General features: G+C 37.1%; 1 protein-coding gene across 6 annotated transcripts in view; it reads right to left on the bottom strand.

Moving 5' to 3' along the window:
• LOC126478532 (broad-complex core protein isoforms 1/2/3/4/5-like) overlaps positions 1-23,078 on the bottom strand; it is a 352,226-nt gene that overhangs the window by 119,255 nt on the left and 209,893 nt on the right. The window contains exon 6 of one of the 6 annotated variants that reach the window (XM_050103716.1): positions 10,774-10,886. The exons of 4 other annotated variants lie outside the window; for them this stretch is intronic. In XM_050103716.1, the coding sequence (XP_049959673.1) occupies positions 10,774-10,886 (113 nt within the window). Of the gene's footprint in view, positions 1-10,151; positions 10,887-23,078 lie in introns of those variants that run through there. One more of the 6 variants, XM_050103715.1, reaches the window with a different exon arrangement.

Here is a 23,078-nt window from a genome sequence, read left to right as displayed (position 1 = left end):
GCACCTACTACAGTCTTGTCACGGGCTTATCCTACCACCATCAGCGGCTGGGCCACGTGTCAAAGAAGTCATGTCATATAGTCTACCAACTCTGCTGCAAACAATGCACAGCCTTTTATGTTGGTATGGCTACCAGCCACAGATGTCCACCAGAATGAATGGCCACTGCCAACCTGTTGTCGAGAACAAAGTTGACCAGCCAGTGGTGTAACATGCAACTGAGCACAATGTGCTCAATTTCAATTGCTGCTTCACAACCCAAGCCATCTGGTTCCCTCCCACCACGACCAGCTTCTCTGAACTACGAAGATGGTGGATACACTTACAACACAGTCTGCTCCTGTAAGCGTCCTGGCCTTGTATCTCATGTAACCCACTGTCCCTGCAACCTCCACTCAACAGCTTCCCCTTCCTCCATCCTGTCACCACCTCCCATTCAAAATTCTCATGTTGCCTTCAGTGTGTACTGTTTCCCACCAGCTGCTACCATCATGCCAGCCCATATACCTCCCACCCCTCCCTCCTGCATTTCTAGCCAGAAAACTGACTGCCTCCCTCTGAACCACTAGCTACCCACTGCCAGTCCTTCCTTCTCCCTACCTTCTGCCTCCCTCTCCCTCCACCCACCATGCCTGACACTACCGCAACACAACTAGTCCACCTGCCACATAAGAGCATTGGCACCATCTGTGTAGCTGGCACCATGTAGTGGCATACACATGTGTATTTTATTCTAGCTCATCAAAGGATAAAACCCAATAGCTATCAAGTTTTCTTCCTTCTGTGTTTGCCTATTTGCAATTCAATGCTTCTGTTATTCGGTGAGTGGCCTCCTTTAATGCTAATGTATTTACAGACGACCAAGTTATAACAGAAATATACTATTATTGGCACTGGACTGTCATTTCCAGGTTACATGCCTTCTATGAAGCAGTGTATGTTATCTTTTAGTTGACATAAGTAGTACAGATTCACAATATGTACTTATCATACACATTTTCTTATTTTTATAAGATAGCGGGTTGTAACAGTGCAACATTCTCACTGCAAATTACAAATACACTCTTTTACCTATGCCAAGGCACTGATCAACAGTTTGGAATAAAGAATTTCAATTAGGAAAAGCCTACTGAATGAGATTATGTTGCAACAATAACCTCTAAATTTATTGTGATTCTACAAAACTGACACTTTTCTTTCTTTCTGTCAGTATTTGAACTGTGCCAAATATGTATATATACAGGAGAACTCCAATTATCTGATCCACAGCTATCCAGGCCACCAATTATCCAGATTAGAGAAAAAAGAAAACTGTACTATATGACTAAAAGTGTTGGTTTTGTCTGATAGTTACTATAAAAACAGCATCAGTTTAAAACCAATCCACAGCAAATGTATTAAAAGACAAAATCTTCCAGTGAACAGTGAACACAGTACATGCATTGTTGTGTTTCTAGTACCCCGTCATTCAATGCAGCCTACATAGAGTATACATTGATTTGTCACTATAAATTTCATCTTTTGTGTCTTGTTTTGTCTTGTGGGTTTTAATGTACTATGCAGCATATGTCTTCTAAAAGGAAACATGTTGTCTTACCTAAGGCAGAGAAAATAAAAGCCCTTGAACAATTATACAAAAGCATGAGTAGTTAGCAGTTAGCTGAGATATTTAGTGTGGAAACATCAACAGCCTCAGACATAAAAAAGTCCTCTTTTAAACTTGTGTGTCTTCCTTGAGCATGACAATGGGAGTTCATCAAGAAAAGCAATGAAAACATCAGAAAACAAAGAGTGTGAACAGGTTACATTCAAGTGGTTTTTGCAGCAGCAAGCATTGGGAAACCCTCTTTTAAGACTAACTGTTCATGAAGAAGCAAAATTTTTAGCCAGGAAGAGCAGCAGTTTTTTTCATTTAAAGCAGTGAATGGCTAGCTCTGGAATTACAAGGCAAGAAACTTTATTTGTGAGTTGGATTTAAGTGGTAAAAAACTATAAGTTGACCCAGAGACAGTAAAAACATTTTATTGAAAAATTCAAAATTGAAGAAGAATTATTTGGAAGACACTGCCGGAAAGAACTTTACCTTCTAGAAGAAAAACTAATGTTCTTGGGTGTAAGGTTAGTAAAGACCATGTTACCCTGTTGAATTATGCTAACTCTTTGGGGAACCTAAAAAATACCCTTTCCATTGATGAGAAAATCAAAAACCCCAGGCTTTCAAAAATGTTAAAAACCTTCCATCTTTTACAAGAATCAACCAAAGGCCTGGGTGACTACTACTTTGTTTTGCGAATGGCAGAATTCAATCTTCATAGCTAAGAAGGCAGTAATGTGATGTTAATTCAGGACAATGCACCCACCCACCAAACAGAAAGGCTTATTGACAAAGAAGATGGACATTTCAAAACACTCTTCCTGCTGCCGACCATAACAACTTTGTTGTAGCCAATGGAGTACAGTTTACCTAAACTATAAAGTGACATTACAAAGACAACTGTTGAAGGAACTTCTGACAGAACATGGAAATCAAGAAGACATTATGGCTCATCACCAAAAACTGAATCTAAGGGATTGCTGTTGCATAGCACTTGAAGCGCAGAATTAGGTGTAGACAGTCACATTAAAAAGATCTTGGAATAAACTGAAAGGCATTTCAGTCAAAGATGATGTATAGAAAGATGAAGATGAGAAGAAGAAATGTGAAAAGGAAGAGTAAGAGCAAGAAGTGGCAGAGGACAAGGTATTACTTGGGGACATAAGAAAGATCCCCTGGATGTCCCAAATGCAGTACAGAGGATACTGGTGAGTGGCTTGTTTGTAATTCTTTAGACAGTCTCAGTCATGAAATCATTCAAAGTGTGATAGAATGTAAAAGTATAGTGAAAATGAAAGTTTCTACTCACCATATAGTGGAGACACTGAGTCACAGATGGGCACAACAAAAAGACTGTCACAAATAATAGCTTTCGGCCAGTAAGGCTTTCATCAAAATTAGATGATACACACATGCAGTCTCAGGCAAATGAGGCCGTGAGCAGCAGCACCGGTGCATGATGGGAGGGGCAACTGGGTGGGGAATAAGGAGGAGGCTGGGGTGGGGAGGGGGAGGGATAGTAGGGTAGGCATGGCGGACAGTGACATTGGGAAGCTCCCCAACAGCACGTCACTGTCTGCCATGCCTACCCTACTATCCTTCCCCCTCCCCACTCAGCCTCCTCCTTACCCCCAGTCCGTCACCACTCCCATCATGCACTGGTGCTGCTGCTCGCAGTGTGGCCTCAGTTGCCCGAGACTGCAGTCGTGTGTCTGAGCTGCGTTTGTGTGAGTGTGTATGTGTGTGTTTGCTGTCTAATTCTGACAAAGGCATTCTTGGTCGAAAGCTATTATTTGTGAGAGTCTTTTTATTGTGCCTATCTGCGACTCAGCATCTCTGCTATATGGTGAGCAGCAAATTTCCTTTTCACAATATTGTTATATTCAATCCTGGATTTTCCACTGTTTGAAAGTGTGAGAGAAGAAAGTGATGGCCAGGAGGGTGACATTGTCACTGAACCAGATGGAGGACCATCAACTAGTGAGGCATATGCTGTCCTGACTCTGCTCCTGGCATGGATGGAGCATCAGCCTGAGTATGACCATATATGGCTTTAAGTTAAAAGAACAATTTCACTAGCAGCAACCACCTTGAAAATACAGTCCTGAATTTGTAAATCTGTAATTACAAGAGGAGTATGTATTTGAAAGATCTCGTTCATCAATCAGCGTTCTCACAATATAGTTAAACAAGCTAAGAAAACAAAGTTCCATGAAAAAAGGAATAAATTAATAGAGAACATGGATCCATCAACTGTGTTGCTTCAGTTTGTTTGTAAAGTAAAACTAAAATTCATGGTGACATCTATACTTGATAAACTTAGAACCATTACATAACTGATAAACTCCTGGGTTCATCTTCAATTCACTGAGAACAAGACACAACTACTAATTTAACACCGCGAAATGCTTAATGGTATGCATATGTGGTCATGCAGAATGAAAAATGTATGATCTTAAGTTTTCCAGAAGAATAAACTGTTTGTATTGCTCTCAAGTGTCAAGCTGAGTGCACTCATTTATGAAACAATACACCTGGCTGGACACTCAAGAGCGGAACAAACAATGAAAAGTATGCTGAGGAAATAACTGCATGGCACTGATACAAGCCACATTAAATACAATACAAAATATAGACCCCTTCAGCCTGCTACGGAAAAGAAACTACGATATACTGATCAACAACAAGTGTATCACTTTCGAAAACATTCTTTCAGTGCAAAAAGGGGATTTTCTTGAAAGACACTGTCATCCATTGGTGAGTCATGACCGATTTAAATAAAGAGATACTCGTTGCCAAGTGCAAATATTTACGTTAAGTATTCAGTGTTGCATGTGAATACACATACCTCTGCATACACATACCTCTGCAGTCGGAAATTCAGAAAAACTATATTTTGAAACTTTTCTACGTGCAGAACAACACACATGTGAACATTACACAGAATACTAATGTAAATATTTGCATTAGGCAACGAAAATAATTTCTCCAAACGAATCATGCTATGTGTGAAAAAATACCTGGCTGGTGCAGTATTTAATTATTTAAGTCATGCATGATACAGTTGCAGGCTTGCCAAGAACATCATTTGTGGTGAATGAAATTAAGACGATTCATGATGCTTTGCCTGTGGTGAAGTGACAAAATGATAAACGTGAAATGGGCAGTGAGATACAGCCCTTCCAAGCCTCCAATATAGCAATCTAAAAAATATGAGTGAAGAAGTAATGACAGTTATGATGAGTTCTTGTTTCAGAGTGACAACGATTAAATGATTCTAACTAAAGAGATGACAGTATATGAAGAACTTCATTCTGCATCAGTGATGGAAGTTTTTTTTGGCTAGTGACAGCAGCCTAGTTATAACTCAAAGAATATGTGCCTTTTCAAGTTGGTGAACAACACAACTGTAAAGAACTTTTTGACAGTAGATTAAAGCTCTTTACTACCTCCAACTTTATTCATCAGATCAAAAGCCCAACAGTTGTGGTTTCTCATTTAAAACACTACAGCAAATTCAGGACGTAATCACAACAAAGTTTTGCAAAATATTTCAAGAATTTCTTCACTACAGGAAAAAATAAGTCGAAGGGTCACACAGTCAAATGTAAGAGTCATGAATGAACATTATTCAAAAGATAAATGATAATGTTTGAAAACTAACACCATTTCAACGTTTTCGTATCACATGTCATAGAAGTGTCTGAAAGGTACTGGGCAATGATAAGCTCACAGTTTATTGACATAGTGTTATGTTTCTGGTATCTTTTAGTTTTGGTTGAAAAACATCTTTTTGGCATTAACCATATGATTTCGGCTTCAGCTATCTCTAAGATACATGATACAACAGCAATTCATGGTTTTTTTTTTTTTTTTTTTTACACAGAACTGCTTAAAAAATATGGAAGATATCACTAGAACTTATGCTGACTCTACATCTTCTACACTGCACTTCAGCTACCGAATAAAACAATTAAAATGGGATCTGCCATTTGCAAGGTTATGAGAAAGCCCATACCATCACACTTACTAAGGTTGTAATCAATGCCACAGGTAAAAACATGTACTTAAACTACTGATTACCATCAGAGAAATAAAAAGCATTCTGAATGATCATTTATATATTTCAGGGGTGTCTTAATAAATGGTGAATCCTAAATGAAGAGATTTACCAAAGAAAACAAATATGCACAATTTTGAAATTGTTTGTATGCTGTTTCAACTCATAAATGATGGCAAGTAAAGTGACAAAAAGTCTGCTGAAAAAGGCGTTCAGTCAGAATATAGCTCACAACCAGAACATGCAAATAACATAGTGGTGTTCACAACGTTGTGCAAAAAATGGAATAATATTACCACACAAGTCCCTAAAGGTTCAATGTATTCTGATCACTACATTTGTGTGTCTTTTCGAAACTGATTTGAGGTCACATCCACTGAATGAAAATAAAATTAATAGGCAAAGAAAACTCTGCGTGATAATTCCCAGTATGATATGTTTTACAGTGGTTATGTTTCTTGTCCAGAAAGATTTCTAACAGCCACAAAAACATTGCATCAGATGGTGACAGTTTAATCTTTAGAATAATAAGGTGAAAGTGTTAAATCCGACTTTAAAGCACTGACTGTAATGAATTTGTTTATTACTAAATTTTTATGGCATTAGTTACTGTAGCCTTACTGAACATACCTTTTACAGAAATCTGAGATAAGCTTATTACTTAATAGAAAATTTTACTAGTTCAGGTTCTAAGTGGGGCTTTCAACGTAATTTTACTACACAATTTGTATTATGGAGAGAGGGGGAAAAGAAAAATAAATCAGTGGAGTAAAACTGGCTCCCACCATTTTTAAATTCAGGAACTGCTATAAAAATATCTATAAAGAGTTGCATTGTCATTATGGAGAACTCTGCTTCTGCAAAATATATATATATATATATAAAGTTTCAATCATTCAATATAAAGCTATACAAATAGGAGAACTCTCCTTCTTAATGAGTACAGCAAGAGCGTACTTAACTTCTGTACAGCAAATCATGTAGTACTTTATCTGGTGTGTGTGTGTGTGTGTGTGTGTGTGTGTGTGTAAAAATATATAAAATCAAATCTTGTACTGCTGTACACCTACACACTCTGCAAATATGACATACTAAAAATAATGTAGAAATGTCTAAATTTTTATTTTTTTAAATGCTTAAGATTTTCAGTAATACTGCCTAGCCATGTCATTGCTATTATTATTATCAGAAAAATCTAATATCTCCCACAGACCTGAGACATTTGTCGTGTTCTTACAATCCATCTACTACTTGAAGATTCCAGATAAATGTGTAGTTCATCTTTGTTACACAAGTGTAACATACACAGATGAGTCAAAAAAGTACACAGAACTTACAGCACCATCTCAGACTGGACTAAAAATGACCTGATGTGTTGTCTGTATACGGGGAACTTAACAGTCCATTATTCTGCTGAACACATTCCTTCAGAGAAGGACGGGGCTGTCTAGCAGATCTGTGCTTGTCATACATGTGGGCGTTCAAACTGTTCTTATTTTTAAAAACACCTCCACAAAACTGGCAATGAAATGGGCCACAAGCCTTGCCATGGATATTTGCCACATGTGATGCCAGAGATGATTTCTTATTAAATATTTTTTCACATTTTGTGCAAGGAAATTTCTCTGGTTGAATACTGGAACCCATATCTGGAAAGGAAAATAAAGGATGAAATAAATTTTCTGATTTTGAAAGCGACACTTCCATAGGTAACAGTGAAATAATTGTATCACTGTTTATATAGGCTTGTTATCAAACTATACTCCATTGTTCACTGACTTCTTGTGGTAAAATTAGTTCAGTAAAAGCAATTTATTGGAAACAAATACAATCTGCCTCACTTACACTGATTAACATAACAATCTGATAATTAATTGTGAAATAATTTATTATGTTTGAGGACACAGGCAGACTCCGGCGCACTGAAGTCAAAGCCATGAGAATTAAGTCTCTCTATAATACTGCATTGATTATATGTGACGGGTCAAAACTGTGTGCCACAATGGGATTCAAACTTGGATCCCTGCCTTTTGTGGGCAGTGAGTAGCCAATTATGCTGAGCATGCCTCATTGGTTGAGTCAAAGCTTTAACTTCTTACAGGCTGTTACCATTTCCTTTCGATCTCTGCTGTGGCTCTCCCACAGTGTTGCGTAACTATTAGCTGGTGAGAGAAAGGATATAACAGGGAGGATACAGATACATCAAAACTCATTGCTATATCAGTTCTCTCAGAGGTGTGTGTCTTATGGCACCATGGGAGAGCCTCTGCAGAGATTGAAGGTAAAACTGTGACATGATGGAGCTTTGAGCTTACCCATTAGAGAAGCCTGAATGGTGTTGATTAGTGGTGTGGACTGCCAACAGGTACCTATGTTAAAATCCCAGTCCAGTACAAAGTTCAAACTTGCCACATATAATCTGTTCCTTTTTAGTAACATTTAACAATCTCATTCACAACACTTGTTCTCTCTCTCTCATGCACACACTCTGTGACTGTGATGGTGTTGGTGGTGGTGGTGGTGGGGGGGGGGGGGGGGGGGGGGGGGTGCGCTTGAAGAACCAAAGCCTCTAACAAGCACACCGACTTCTTAGATCACTTCATACCTGTTAATGATTCGCTTCAATTACACTGATTCTCAACCGATGTTGTATGCAGTCGAGTTACAAACCTTGGCAAATGACGATCAGCCCTAATGTAAATTGTGAAGAGTTCTACTAAAATCAACAGTCTCAATCTATTCCCAGTGGCAAACCGCACAAACTAATACGTTGTGTAGCCAGTCAGAGCACTAGAATTTATCATATGGTCTAACCAATATAGTACCTACAATAATCATAATATTGAGGCTTTTGAAGTATCTCAAAAAGAAACCTGATTTTGATACTGAAAATGTCACAACGTAAAAATAGTTAAAATGAAGAAATGCTAATCAATAAGTTTGTTATTGCACATTTTATTTTTTATGTTTTCTTCTTACGACCATTCCCACAGGTGGTTCCAATTTTATACATAAATACCCCCATTTCTCACAAAGACCACAATTTTTTGATTGTACGTTTGTTACCTTTAACATATGTCGACACTAGTTACTGCAGGTAAGACAGAGAAATTAAGTATTACAAAATTGGATATTATGAAATAGTGAAAACTAATAGAAAGACTTGCTCGTACAGGGTGCGGCACTAAAATCTGGCCAAACTTCAACTTGAATTTCCCACCATGTTGTAGTTCCACCAGAGGTTGTGATTGGCATTCTTGAAAGCCATAGGTGTGTAGTACACAGTCAGAACCTCAAAATGGCTGAGATGTTATGGACAAGTGTGAAGTACAACCGAAGAACCGCAATTATTGAAAGTCTTCATGTGCGGCGTTCACCCACTGAAATAGTTCGATTCTTCAGGTACCCGAGATCAACTGTTTATGATCTTGTGGTCAAGCATAATGGTTCGGAGATGTCTGGGGGAGGTTCTGCTAACCCAGTGAGGAAAACTCATTCAAGGAAACACGTCTCACAAACAATGGCAGTCATCGAAATGTCTCAGGCACTGATTTCGGAGGACCTGGAGCAATTGGTGAGGAAATTGGCTTCAGTATCAAACGTCAGTGAGCAAACAATGTGTCGGATGGCAGAGGAGGACCTCATATGAGCCATTTAGACCGAAAGTGGCTCTCGGATAACACTGACATGTTCTGGTCAAAGGAGTTCAGACACCCGATTACCCCAAATTAGAACACCGTTGACTACTATGTTTGGTGCATAGTCGAAAGAGTTACCAATAAGATGAGGCACCCTAATGTCACGTATCTACACACTGCTATCAAAGCAACTTTCACGAGTATGAACAGCACTATTTTAAGGAGTCCATGCAATCGTTTCAGGCCAAGATTGGAGGTAGTCATTGCGGCTGAAGGGGGTTACAGTGAGTAATGTTACTCTTGAAAGATACTACTACTTATATGTGGACAGATTTTCAGATTCACTTGTATTTTTTTTTAATAAATTTGTTTCTAAAAAAATGTTTCGTTTGTCTGGCTTTAAGTGCTGCACCATGTATAGCATAATGTATAGCTCAATAGCTTGCCAGGTGAGCCAGACCCGGACTGAATCCATGTGGTGTATTAACAACTGTGGGCTCTCACACCAGCCAGCCTTAGTGTGCTTGATCTGTTTTCCATGCCCAATTAGGTAAATGTTGGGCTGGACCTCAAATTCCACCTCAGTAAATATGAAATACAAACAGTTAAAATAAGTTTGCACAATTCAAAGGAAAAAAAGATGGCACACATAGCTTCCCTCTCTTAGGTTAAAATGATGACTGCTGTAGGGAAGGGCATATGACAACAAAGTTAAATAATAAAATAAACTTTGCTAAATACAAAGTGAAAATAAATAGAGATGAAAAGTTAAGGTAACACTGAGAAGTTTATTGCATCAACAACTACCATTTTAAAATTTCTGAGTCAATTTGTGAGAAATTGCTATCACAACAGTAACTGTGCCCTTACAAATCTTTGCCATTAAGAGTATGTTACTTCCAATAAAATTAATATTAATGACAATGCAAAAAAGTCCTTTGAAATTGTTTCATAAAATGTTCAAGTTGCACATGTTCAATTCACATTTTTACCTATCTGTGACACATCATACTTTGCATATACAGCACTAAGCAGATACGTGAATACAATAACTCATATCAAATATATCATTCACTATATGATGCCAAAAATCTAAAGCAAATGTACCTTTTGCAAAATCCACATACATGTTAAATAAATATCCAGAAGTATATATTAATGAGTTGATTTGACAGAACTCCGTGTAAGGATACCTCTTCACGATCTGTATTTTAGCTATCATCCTGAGTGACTTAAATATCGACAGGTTATGGTGTCATCTGTCTTACTAAATTATTAAAAACAGGTTTATGAAAACCAATCCTACTTGACTAGAAAGTTGATAAGACACATTAGCAATGTCAGGTACTGTGAATTTTCCATGTGTATTAATCTTTACAAAATTTACATTGTGCTCTTTAATTGGAAACAGTATTATATCGATGATATATGTGCATATGGACACGAAGTGTATTTCTATTCTTGACACGGCGACCACATACTGTGCAAAGAAATGGTCCACGATCTGCTCCATGTGCATTCTTCACATGGACTGTCAAGTTGAATTTATTACAAAAACTACGGTGGCACAGTGCGCAGTCCAGTCTTCCTGATTCTGGAACGTAATGGATTCATTGCAGTCTTCAACTCCAAAGCCATAAGACAAAATGTGGTGAAAAAAAAAAAAAAAAAGAAAACAAAGTTATACATCATGAAATAATTAAATTCGGAAATTTAAGTCATTCTCACAGTGTTCCTGAATTAAGAGATATGTTACAACAATTTACACAGCAATAAATTTTTAAAAAATGCAGCACAATTTTTAATTGTGCTTATTGTATTGAAACAATTCTGCATTTTACTATAATAACCACACTAAGTAAGCAACACATAGGGAGATACTAACTACTAAAAGGCAGAAGTAAACTGTATAACTCCATTTTAGCCCTTAGAAATGGCTGTGAAACCCTGTGTGGAGGTTTTGTTTGTTGTAAAACAACAGTTGCCTGCTGCCAGGTATTATTTTCCAATATTCACTTTTGGCACTTTGGAAATAAGTCCAATTATCAAGTGTGTTTTTCATCAAACATCAAACCTAAAAAAACTCATAAAACTTCAAAAACATCCTTAATAATGGGAATTATCTGCTTGCCTCCTGGCCAACAATGCCATATGATCATTTCATTTAGTTTCATCTGCTTATAAACAGAAAATGTTACAACAGAACAAAGAAAACCATTGTATTACTATGTTGAGTCCATGTGTTAGAAGAGTTGTGTCAGAGACTGTACAGAATGTGCCAACTATGCATCATATCAAATGAAACTTCCATAAAATAATGAAATGATAAGATGACAGATTATTATATCATTAAAAAACTCTTTAACAATTCACAAAAATGTTGTTAATAAAGGCAAATCCACATTTTCACTTCCCATCACACTTCATGATGAATAACTATTCTTTGGCATTATGCTACCTAAGGATTTGAGGAGGTAATGGATGCCGCACTCGATTTATGGATAGAGGTCACTGTGACAGGGTTTCTAATTGAACACATCTGACAGAGTTCCTCCTCAAATCCTTAGGTCCATCCCGAAACCTCTCTCCTGAGTCTCTTCTCTCTCTCTCTCTCTATCTCTCTCTCTCTCTCTCCCTCTCCCTCTTCGCTCCCACCTCTCCTCGCACCCCTACCTCTATATGTGCTTTTTAAAGCTATTAAAATGAACACCCAGAATGCCCCATTGTTGTTGGTTAATGCGTCCCCAAAGAGAGAATCTCTGCTCTCATGAATGAACACCTACCTTCAGGCCATTTCATGTAACCTGCCATCCTATTAAAAAGCCACCAACCATTTCCTACACTGACTCTTCACCGTTCCTGTTCCTTTACCACTCATCACACAGCTCATCAATGTTGATGGCACCTCCCTCTACACTAACATTCTGAAGACCATGGTGTCACCGCTACTGAAACACTACCTTTCCCAACACCCAACTGACTCCATACCTTTAACCTAAACCACAACCTTCCTGGTCACCATGAGCAGCTATACCACCACCCGCAATTACTTCTTCTTTGAAAGCATCACCTATAAACAAATATGTGTTACAGCGATAGGCATCTACATGGCACCACCTTATGCCAACCTACTCATTGGCCATCTGCAGAAATCCCTCCTAATCCCTCAGAATCACAAACCCTCCCCTGGTTCAGATTTAGTGATGTCATCTTTGTGATCTGGACTGAGGGTGAAGACACTCTCTTCACATTCCTCCACATTATCTACCACTTGCTTCACTGGATGGTCCTCAATCCAACAAGCCACCTTCCTCAATGTCGACCTCTACTTCAAGGATGGTTACATTAGGCCTTCACACCAAACCTACCAACCACCAACAATACTTCCATTTTGACAGCTGCCACCCATTTTGCACAAAGTTGTATCACACATATGGCCACCTGTAGTCACCTGGAGTGACAAGCAGCCCCTCTTCGAATATGACGAGTTTCTCACTTGGGCCTTTGCAGACTGAAATTACTGCCCCACCCCTGTCCGGAAAGAGATCTCCCATGTCTTGTCTCATCATTCACCTATAATTCTCCATATACCCACTGTCTGGCCACAAAGGAGCACTACTCTCATGACTCAGAACCATCTAAGTCTGGAGCAACTGAGTCACATTCTATACCATGGTTTCAACTACTTCTCATTGTGCCCTGCAATGAGAAATGTCCTCCCCACCCCTCCCACAGTTGTATTCTGCTGCCCACCCAACCTACACAATATCCTTGTCCATACCTACTTCTCCCCTGCTCCGAACCCCTTGTCTTGTGGCTCATATCCTTGCAATAGACCTAGATGCAAGACCTTCCCCATAAATCCTACCACTACCTACTCCAGTGCTGTGACATGTGTCTCATATCCCATCAAAGGCATGACCATGTGTGAAATATGCCATGTGACTTACCAAGTAAGCTCCAGCCACTGAGCCATTTTCTACATGGACATGACCAACTAACAAGCTGTCAGTCAGTCAGTTATCATCAAACTGTGGCCATCTCTACAACATATCCTTTGATTACATAGCCCAACCAGATCTCAATCTTTGCTAGTCTGTGTCTTCCAACTATCTAGTACCTATTCCCTTCTCTGCTCTCACTGCAGCACTACACACACCTTCTATCATGCCAGTCTTCTCCCATTCTCAATTTGCCCTCCTCCCCCCCCCCCCCCCCAATTAAAATCAAATTTAAATCAGTCAACTGAGTGGCAGTCTGAAGTAAGATTCTCATACACTGCATTTAACATTTCAAGGTAATAAACCGGATGAGCACTAATACTACACCATGAAAAATTGTTCTTTAACAACATAAGCACTTTTGTTGCTTTTGGATTGCAGTAGGAATAAAGAATTAACTGACAAGGAATTCCAATGCAAGCTCATAGATTATAGTTCTCAAGTTACTTTTGATTCAGAGTACTAGTTGATTTAGAAAAGAGTGTGTGTGTGTGTGTGTGTGTGTGTGTGTGTGTGTGTGTGTGTGTGTGTGTGTGTGTGTGTCCCCTTCCTTTGGAATCAACAAATATCATGGAAATTGAGTAGAATGTAGCATTAAGAGAGAAAATGCATGATGTCACATATCACTTCTGAGTAGTTTTCTCTGCATGCAGTACTTAGAATTATTTCTTTTAGTACACAATGCATTTTAAGCCCTGTGTGCTTGTGTTTAGGTACTTGATCAGTGCAAATATTTTTCTGGCATTCTGGCCTGAGACGCTGGAGTTGGTAGTCATTTGTGCATGGGGTGTGCTTGCTTGCTTGCTTGTGTGTGTGTGTGTGTGTGTGTGTGTGTGTGTGTGTGTTTTACTGACGAAAGCTGTGGCTGAAAGTTTTATGTGACTGTCTGCAACTTGATGTATCTTCTTGTGGTTAGTAGCATTCTGTCTTCTCCTACATTGTTGATATTCTTATCTGGAGTTTCCACTGTTTGATATATATATATTTTACGTTAATACTTTTCCTGTTAGGATTAACAGGAATATTATAAGGAGGCACACTATAACTACAATTTTTACAAAACTCTGACAAGATGTAAAAATAACTTTCTGTTCCAGTGGCAGTTTTTAAGAAGGGCACGAGAAGGTATATATATAATTTTCATCTCACTGCATACTAGTAAACAAAATGCAAACAAGTCAATGAATATCCAAATGTAAAGATGTTACAATTTGTCATATAAGCATTTGTTTTTATTTCTAATATGATACAAAGATGTTACATTATTATTTATGCGCAGGTATCCTTTGCAAGGCAATTATTTGTGTGGATATTAAATGTGCTTATGTTGTGAAATTGTTACAACTATTAAATATTTATTTCCTTAGGAAAAAAATAAACTTTTGAAATTCCTGAAAATGCTGTGGCTGTTAAACGCTGTTATTCATTTAACACATTTTTAGAATTTTTCTATGTGACAGTATTTCTAATTGTTCTAGCAGATCAAGTTTTTTACACCCAATTTCCCCGTGGGGTACAGTTTGTCTGTTGTGGATGTCATTTAAAGTGTACCTATTCAGGTGCATATTGTTAGTTGCTGAGAATTTATCAAAGTGGTTTAGACAAGCATCATTGTGGTTTTTGTATCATATATGAAAAGTTCTTTCTGTTTTGTCTCCGTATGACACAGGGTCTATTACACTGTAATACAGGCTGGTCAAAAACTGTCTGAAAAGCTTGTTAGGGCCTTGCAGGGTAGGTTGTGCAGAGAAATAATCGTTAAGGAAAAAAAAAAGAAAAATTCTATACTTTGCAACATTTCTGAGTCAATTAGCACTGAAGTTAGCCAATCAAGCCATTGTGCATGCAAATTTAAGAAGCCCGCCCAATACAATTAGTGTCAGTTGCGTGCATGATAGTGCATGAGACTGCTCAGCCTTTCACTCAGGTTCGATCCCTACCACTGTCCCATGCCAATTTTTGTAGCTCTTTCTTGTTCAGGTTTAGGAAACTGAATGAAGAACATACTTGGTGATTGTGTGCCTAACTTCAATTCCAATTAACTTGGAAATGGTGAAACATATTGAATTTTTTTTTTTCTCTTAACATCACAACTTACCCTGCGATACCCTTAAAAGCAGATTGTTTCTGACCACATTGTATATATTCCACTGTGTTCTATTATTGGGGTGTTTATGTCTTCTGTGTGAGGTAAGTGACATTCCAAGTTTGTTGTTTATGGGAAAAGGTATTTTTATATTGGTATTTCTAAAATAAGTTGGCAATTTTTTTTTTAAATTTACTGTGTACTCATCTTTCACTGCCATTGATATTTCTTGTGTTAGTGGTTTCAGTTTGAAAGGTAATGTGTGGTGCCCATGTTCATAATGGTTCTAAATGCAGCATGCTTGTGTGTGTGTTTGAATGGTGTGATGAAAACACCATTACTGAACTGAACCATGTTCCCTAAAATGCTTAAGCAATGTGATCCTGCCATATGACAAACAAATAAAATGTTGCACACTGATGAACACCAATGCCCCCAAACACATATAAACACAAAAAAATCTACAAACCTGACTGCACACATTTTGTCAATTCCAAAAAAATACATCAGCATGCAAACATTCTCAATTATTAAATAATATCCTCAGGGAACCGTACATTTTCAAATTCACATATTCAATAAAATCGAGAAATGGAAAATCAAGGATGGAATAATGACAATGGTCTGATTTCGGCAGCCAGAGACAGTGGTCATGTGTGCGCGAGCTGTATTTGCGCGAATGTGTGTATGTTGTTTATTTCAGAAAAAGGCCTTTTTGCCGAAAGATAACATGTTTTAGTAATATTTCTGTTGTGCCTGTCTGCAACTCAACATTTCTGTTATTTCGTGAATAGCAACCTATCCTTTTCATAAAATTTTCATATTCAGTAAAAAATACACAAGAGTTAACAACTTTCATCAGAGATAAAAAATCCCCAAATAGAAGATAGATTTGCCTCATTTGACATTATTAATCTGTTCACAAATGTACCTGTCAAATAGAAAACAGAAATTGTGACAAAATTCTTATCAAACACAGGAAATTGATCCTGCCGGAGATTTCAGAGTCAGTCCATTTACTTGAACTATTACTGTTTCACAACTATTTCTCATTTAATGATAAGATCTGTCAACAAGAAGTAGTCTCATCAAATGGTTAACAACATGGTGAGCCTCCTGACTGACACATTCATCAACCACTCAGAAAATAAAATTTTTAAAGGAAAAGACAAACTTATTGAAAAAAATAGTTTTTTGCAGGAGCTATGTCGATGACACTCTACTCCTATTTGATGCTACAAAAATGAACTTGATGAACTTCTTGCATTATAATTCACTCCATGTCTGGCCTCAGCAACCAGAGACCATGGTTTTTTTTGTGTGTGTGTGTGTGTGTGTGTGTGTGTGTGTGTGTGTGTGTGTGTGTGTGATCTATATGAAACCAACATACACTGATGTCACAACATCCAACTCATCACACCATCCAAAGATATATAAGTAAGCTGCATTTAGATCCATTCTGAACAGGGGCACACACATCACATTTAAAACTGTAAAACTAACACAAGAAATGTCAGTAGCAGTGAAAGATGAGTACACAGTAAACAACTGACAAACTGCCCAACAGAATAGAGGCCTATAAAAGCACAACAGGAAAAACACCTGACAACAAAAAATGTTCACGGCATTCCCTACTTAGGCACAATGTCACAAAAAATTGCCAACTCACTGAGAAATACCACTGTAAACCTAGCTTTCTCCACATTAACTTGGGCCACATGCAGTAAACATAAACACCCTGATAATTAACACCGTGAATTATATAAATTACAGTGTAACTTATTCCTGCACTGTGCATAAATAAAAGAGAAAGCACTTTCCACACACACTACAAAGAGTACACAGATGCTTTCAGGCTCATCCACAAATCCTCAGCAGCCCACAGTATGTACCTCAACAAACACAAACTAGATGACATCCACAACAGCCTAACTGTACTCCTCTAAAAAATAATGGTAGAACACCATATGCTAGAACAAATTGAAATACTGTCACACAGAGAAACATTTCTGAAAATGTATTAAATGAAAACACAGTTTAACAGCCACCATTTTTTCACCAAATTTATTTTTTTGCTAAAGAAACAAGTATTTAATGGTTGTAACTATTTCATAACATATTATCACATCTGATATCTGCACAAAAAATTGTTTTACAAATGACATCTATGTGTAAATAATAATGTAACATCTTTGTATCATCACCTACAACACCTGTGTATACCTGGAAATGTTAACGTCTTTATATCAGGATATTCAGTGACCTTTTTGCATTTTGTATGCAAATGTACTGTACGGTGAAAAATGTGTTTAAGTAAACGAGGTGCCCCAATATTCGGGGAGATGACGGCAATGGTCATATGAAGCAAAAAGTCCAGGAAAAATGGGCTCTAAAATGCATAACTTAAGAGCTATGAGCTCTTCTTCATATTCAGTACTTACTGTGACATGAATCTCTTTTACTGCAAGTGCTTTGCTTTCCATATTTTTGGAGGGTGTAGAATAGACCGAAACAAGAAAAAAAGTTCAGCAAATGTGTGCTCTAAAGTGCATTTCTGAAGAGCTATGAGCATTTGTTCATCTTCATTACTGTGAAACACATCACTTTTACTGAATAATGAATACTAACCATTTCTCCTCAGGCAGCTTGTATAAATATGTCTCCACACATCCTGCTTGAAAATCATGTTACCGCCACTGGATACAGTAATTTATGGGTTTTGTCTTAGTTTTTTTTTAATTGTAGTCAAGATGTGCCTCCTTGTTATATACCTATATACTCTTCAACAGGATCAGTAATAAACTAAATTCAAAAAGATGAAGTAGATTGAAGAAGCACCCGAAGATGAAACCAAACTCACAATCTGAGACTGGAGGCAGTTGGTTTTCTTTCTTACGAAAGTAATACAGTTGTGGAAGCAATACTGACAGCAATGGACAAAATTGAGTTTAATCAATTCTTTTTTTCCAAATCAAGAACAACAATTAGCTATTAATCAATGAAATAATTGTAAACTAATGCCGTCTACTGTAGATGTATTCCACTTTTAGTTTTAATGTTAAAGTTTCTAAGTCTAAAAAAATTTGTTGATCTCATCTTATGCACGTCAACATTTAATATTAACTTTAATTTTTCAACAATGAAATCAGAACATTGGTTGTTTTACCACTGCAGTAAATAACCAGCTTTGTTTCAATGGCTGTTATGTGTTTATATCACTCTTCAAGAACAGAAGACTTCTTTTGGGGTAACTGTAAATATTAGGCCAGCAATCTGTATCGGCCAAACAATTTTTTTTTCTTTTGTATCAAGAAACTGCATTGGCTGTGTTTAGAATAAATTTCCCATTTACACAATGAAAAATTTGAGGCACGTATTCGATCATAGAACTCAGTAGACGATAGCAAGTCTAAAATTTCTTCTTAGAACTTGGTGCAATATTCTAGAATCACTTAAACATACTCTTAAAATGATAGTTAAAGTAAAGAACACAATTTTTGCCTACATTTTATAACCTTTTTTATCTTACTCAGCACATGGCCATGTAACCTAAAACCCAACACTGTTATTGTTCGAACACTTTATTGATTGACATACAATAAGAAATATAAAAATGTTACACAATAAAATAATAAAATGGTTTCTCAAGACAATCTATACATCAATCAAAATTCTATATTTGTGTCTTAAGTTAGCATTTGACTTCTGCCTAGCTGCAAACAAAAATCATGCTTCAAATCACAAATAGATGTAGTAGGCAGCAACTCATCCTGAAGCTACCATGTTGATGAGGATAACATATTATTTTGGACGTTAATTTACATTACAAGCTTTTCATTTGATATCCGTAATGTTTTACAACTGTCTTAACTTTCCTTTTCAATTTAAAGAAAAAATGTAGTCACTGATAGCAACATTTCAGTTACGGATCAACCCTGAAGTCAATAAGGGTAAAGTAAAATACTGTCAATATTTTAAACTGAAACAGGAGAACAAAAATCAATAATTGTAATGAGTAATTTTTAAAAATAAAAGCTAGCCTCTATTTCCATCTGCAGACCTGAAAACACATAGAGCAAGCTATAAACGGGTGTAGATAGTTATACAATTTTTCTTCTCAAAGAAATTAATCACATACTTTTCATAGTAATTTTGTGATATATCAACAGTTCTCCTGTGTTGAATACAGCTTCACAACTCTGAACTCCTTCACTATTAAGGTATATGTCTAAATTATTCCTTTGGGTGTACTACCTACCCAGCAGAAACAGTTACAGCTGCTATGACAAAGTGCTCAACATAATAATAAGTATCCTACCATTTGTGAAAGAAGATCACTGCTGTGACAATGATGTTTGTGGATAGAAGAGGGTTGCACACAATAACAATGGCCAATGCAAGGAATAAGCACAGTCTTGTCTGGACGATCATAATGACCTGGACATTTTTGTTAGAAGTGTTAGTTTGATGCAACAGCATGGTAACAGATGTGAACCTGACTATCAAGGTAACTAATGTTCTATCGTGTGAGCTGGACTGGTGGCTCACAGTCTCTGCACCAATTACTATTGTCCACAAACCACAAATGCCTCAGTCTGCAACGGGCAGCAGGACACTGTATTTGATGGGTAGAGTGAGAGTTTTCGAATTGTTCTCTCCTAAATCTGTCATTAGGTACAAGGATGCTAGAATGGTGACTGCTTTCTGAGAGAGTGTGATGATCTGGGCTGCCACAGGATAAGACATACAATCTACACTGTGAAGTATCGAAAGCAATGCAAACCATTAACTTATGGTTGGTTGCATGTATAGGGCAATCAAAATTGAAGATTTGTACAAAACTAACATAAATTGAGGCAAACATAGTTAAAACTGTTCTCTAAATGGTAAAACACGGAAATGAATTTTGGTCCACACTACTCCATTCTCATCCAATTGCAGTCACACCTTCAGACAGAAACGCAAAATCAGTCTATACATCAAGATGGTTTAACAGCCAAACAACTTGTTCTAATGGTACCCTGCCAATGAGTTCTCTTCAAATGTCATATATTTAACATGTCTTGAATATGTTTTGGTGGCAACATGTTTCAGAATGGCCAAGCAACCATAGTTGCTGCTTTGTGAATTCTCAGGCAAACCACATGGAGGGGCATTGCCAGAAACATATTTAGGTCCTCTGATATCCTGTAAACACTGTAAGGGGTTCTGGCTACAGCTCACTGTGGGTTAACATCAGTCAGAGGTGATATACAGTAATGTAATCTTTTATCTGCATAGAGTTGTGCACCTAATCTATAGCATGAAGTCTATTTCAGTTACATGTGTTATTCTAGGTGATATATTTTTCACAAAAGTGTATCAATAGGGTTATACTGAATTGACAAGTTTCACCAAACAGATCTTGTTAAACATCTTCATAAAACAGGTAAAAAAAAATAATAATTACAGTTTTGTCCAATTTCCTTACATGGATATTTTTTTCAAAACGTTCATGAATGTAATGTACTCAAGAACAGTCACATTTCAGCAGAAAAATTTGAACAGTACTGGAAGGAGAGAAAATTTTATTGCTTTGGGAGAATATCATGAAGCAAGATTCACAAGCTTCAGTTTTGGGTTCACTCTCATTCCTTATGTAGGGAATGATTCCATTACCATACATCAAGCAAAGTTTGTAATTTTTGAAGGTGTCCCACCTGCTATAATTACTGCTGCTAGCCAAAAAGTGACAGAGGAAATTGTCAAAATCAAACAATGGAAAATCTGGGATGAAATAACATCAATATAAAATATAAAATTACTCAGCAAACTGATGAGGCACTGACAGAGGACAGGTGTATTGAAAGTACTTTCAATGTGCCTGTCTGATACTCAACGCCTCCTCGTTGTGTGAGCAACAAATTATCCTATTTCATATAGAAGAAGTTGTTAAAGTTTTTCTAATAATAATTGTCTCATCCTTAATTTTGAAAACTTCACATTACATTTATAGAACATCATCAACCATTAATGCAGCATGTGTACAGGAAACAATAAACTGGATAGAAAGTTCCAAATTACTGGTGTAGATATCGATGAGAACTTAAAATGGAATAAATATATTACTGAGCTATTGCAATTATAAAGTTAAGCCACTTCTGCTATTTTTCGAAAGAAACAAGTCAACATCTTAAGACATTTAGTTCCACTCATTAATTCCTTGAGAAATAACATCAATTAGAAAAAACTACTCATACAAAAGCCAACAAATAGCTCATAACAATACAACAAGACTTGAGAAGAATAATGATGCCCATAGTTACAACACTAGAAAAATAGATGGCTGATTTACTCTTTACTAATACTAGTTCAAAAAACAAATGGAACAAGCAGCCAAAAAATTCTTTGCTCATATGTCCAACAAACTTAGTCTGTGAAAGCAGTTGTAATATACAGTGGTACTGCTGTAATTTTTGCACAGCATTTCTTGTGTACATGATGACCATCCAGCTGTCCACCCAAATTAATGGCCACCACCATACTGTGGCCCAGAGTGAAGTTGATCACCCACAATTTATCAGTAACTAATGCCTTAACCATATAGTGAGTAGTTACTCTTACTCCCTTTACATTTATATTCCATCAAGAACTTTCCATTACCATAAATGAATCTGCAGACAGAATGTGGTTGAAGAGCACTGAGAGGAATGAACAAACTTTCATGAGAAAAGAGCACTTTGGCCACAAATTTCTGACCTTCAGTGGCATTTTGAAGTGTCAAGACACAAACAGAAGTAATTTACACTACCCTCCTATGCTGTATGCACAGTGATTTTCATAGGGAAAATAGACCACCTCACATTTCAAGCATCAAATGGTGGGTAAAACTCGATAGTCTATGGCCTACTTCCCTCCTCGTATGTATCCAACTGAAACTTTTACTCCATCCAAGTTAAGAAATATCTTTCTTTTTTCATAATCATAATTATCATCAGCTGCAGCAGCTGCCGCTGCCTTCTGACGCACACTGCTGCATAAAGGCCTCTGCCATATTTTTTCAATACTGTTCCCCATATCTGGGCCCCATCACATTTTACCATTCTCAATATGTGGCTTGTGGGCACACACTCTTGTCAAATGAGAATATCCGTGACACTAAGAATGAGAAGTTTGTATGGAACTAAAACACAACTATATTGAAAAATAAAGGTTTTTAGAAAAATATTATTTCTAGATTTTCATACTAGCAACTTGACAACCCTTATTTCATATTAACATTGTGTCATGATAATTAGAAACATGAATGAACCTACATGAATTGGCAGTGAAAGAAGGAAACAAAGAAACAAAACATAAAATCACAATGATGTGTTAACTGCAATTTAAAATCATGCATAGTTTCTAAACCATTATTTCACTTTCTGCACTCTTTTATTACAAAGAGAAGGAAACAATATATATCAAACAATGAAAAACAGACCACAAAACATTCCCCTCCAGACACATTTACTGTCTCTGTTTAGTTGACTGGCAAGAAACTATAAGTAATTCTAGAGAGAAACTGAAATGACCCATGATTTTACATGGATTACACACAATTTTATCTAGTTTAAAAGATACTGGAGGACTAGCATGATTCTGATTATTTGAGATGCGACTCTGAGGAACATATGTGAAGAATGTAACCAACAAAATCATAAAAAGACCAATTCTGGCA

Source organism: Schistocerca serialis, chromosome 1 (assembly GCF_023864345.2).
Source record: "Schistocerca serialis cubense isolate TAMUIC-IGC-003099 chromosome 1, iqSchSeri2.2, whole genome shotgun sequence".
In the NCBI taxonomy this organism is placed as follows: Eukaryota; Metazoa; Arthropoda; class Insecta; order Orthoptera; family Acrididae; genus Schistocerca; species Schistocerca serialis.
This window is presented reverse-complemented; position numbering and strand designations above follow the sequence as displayed.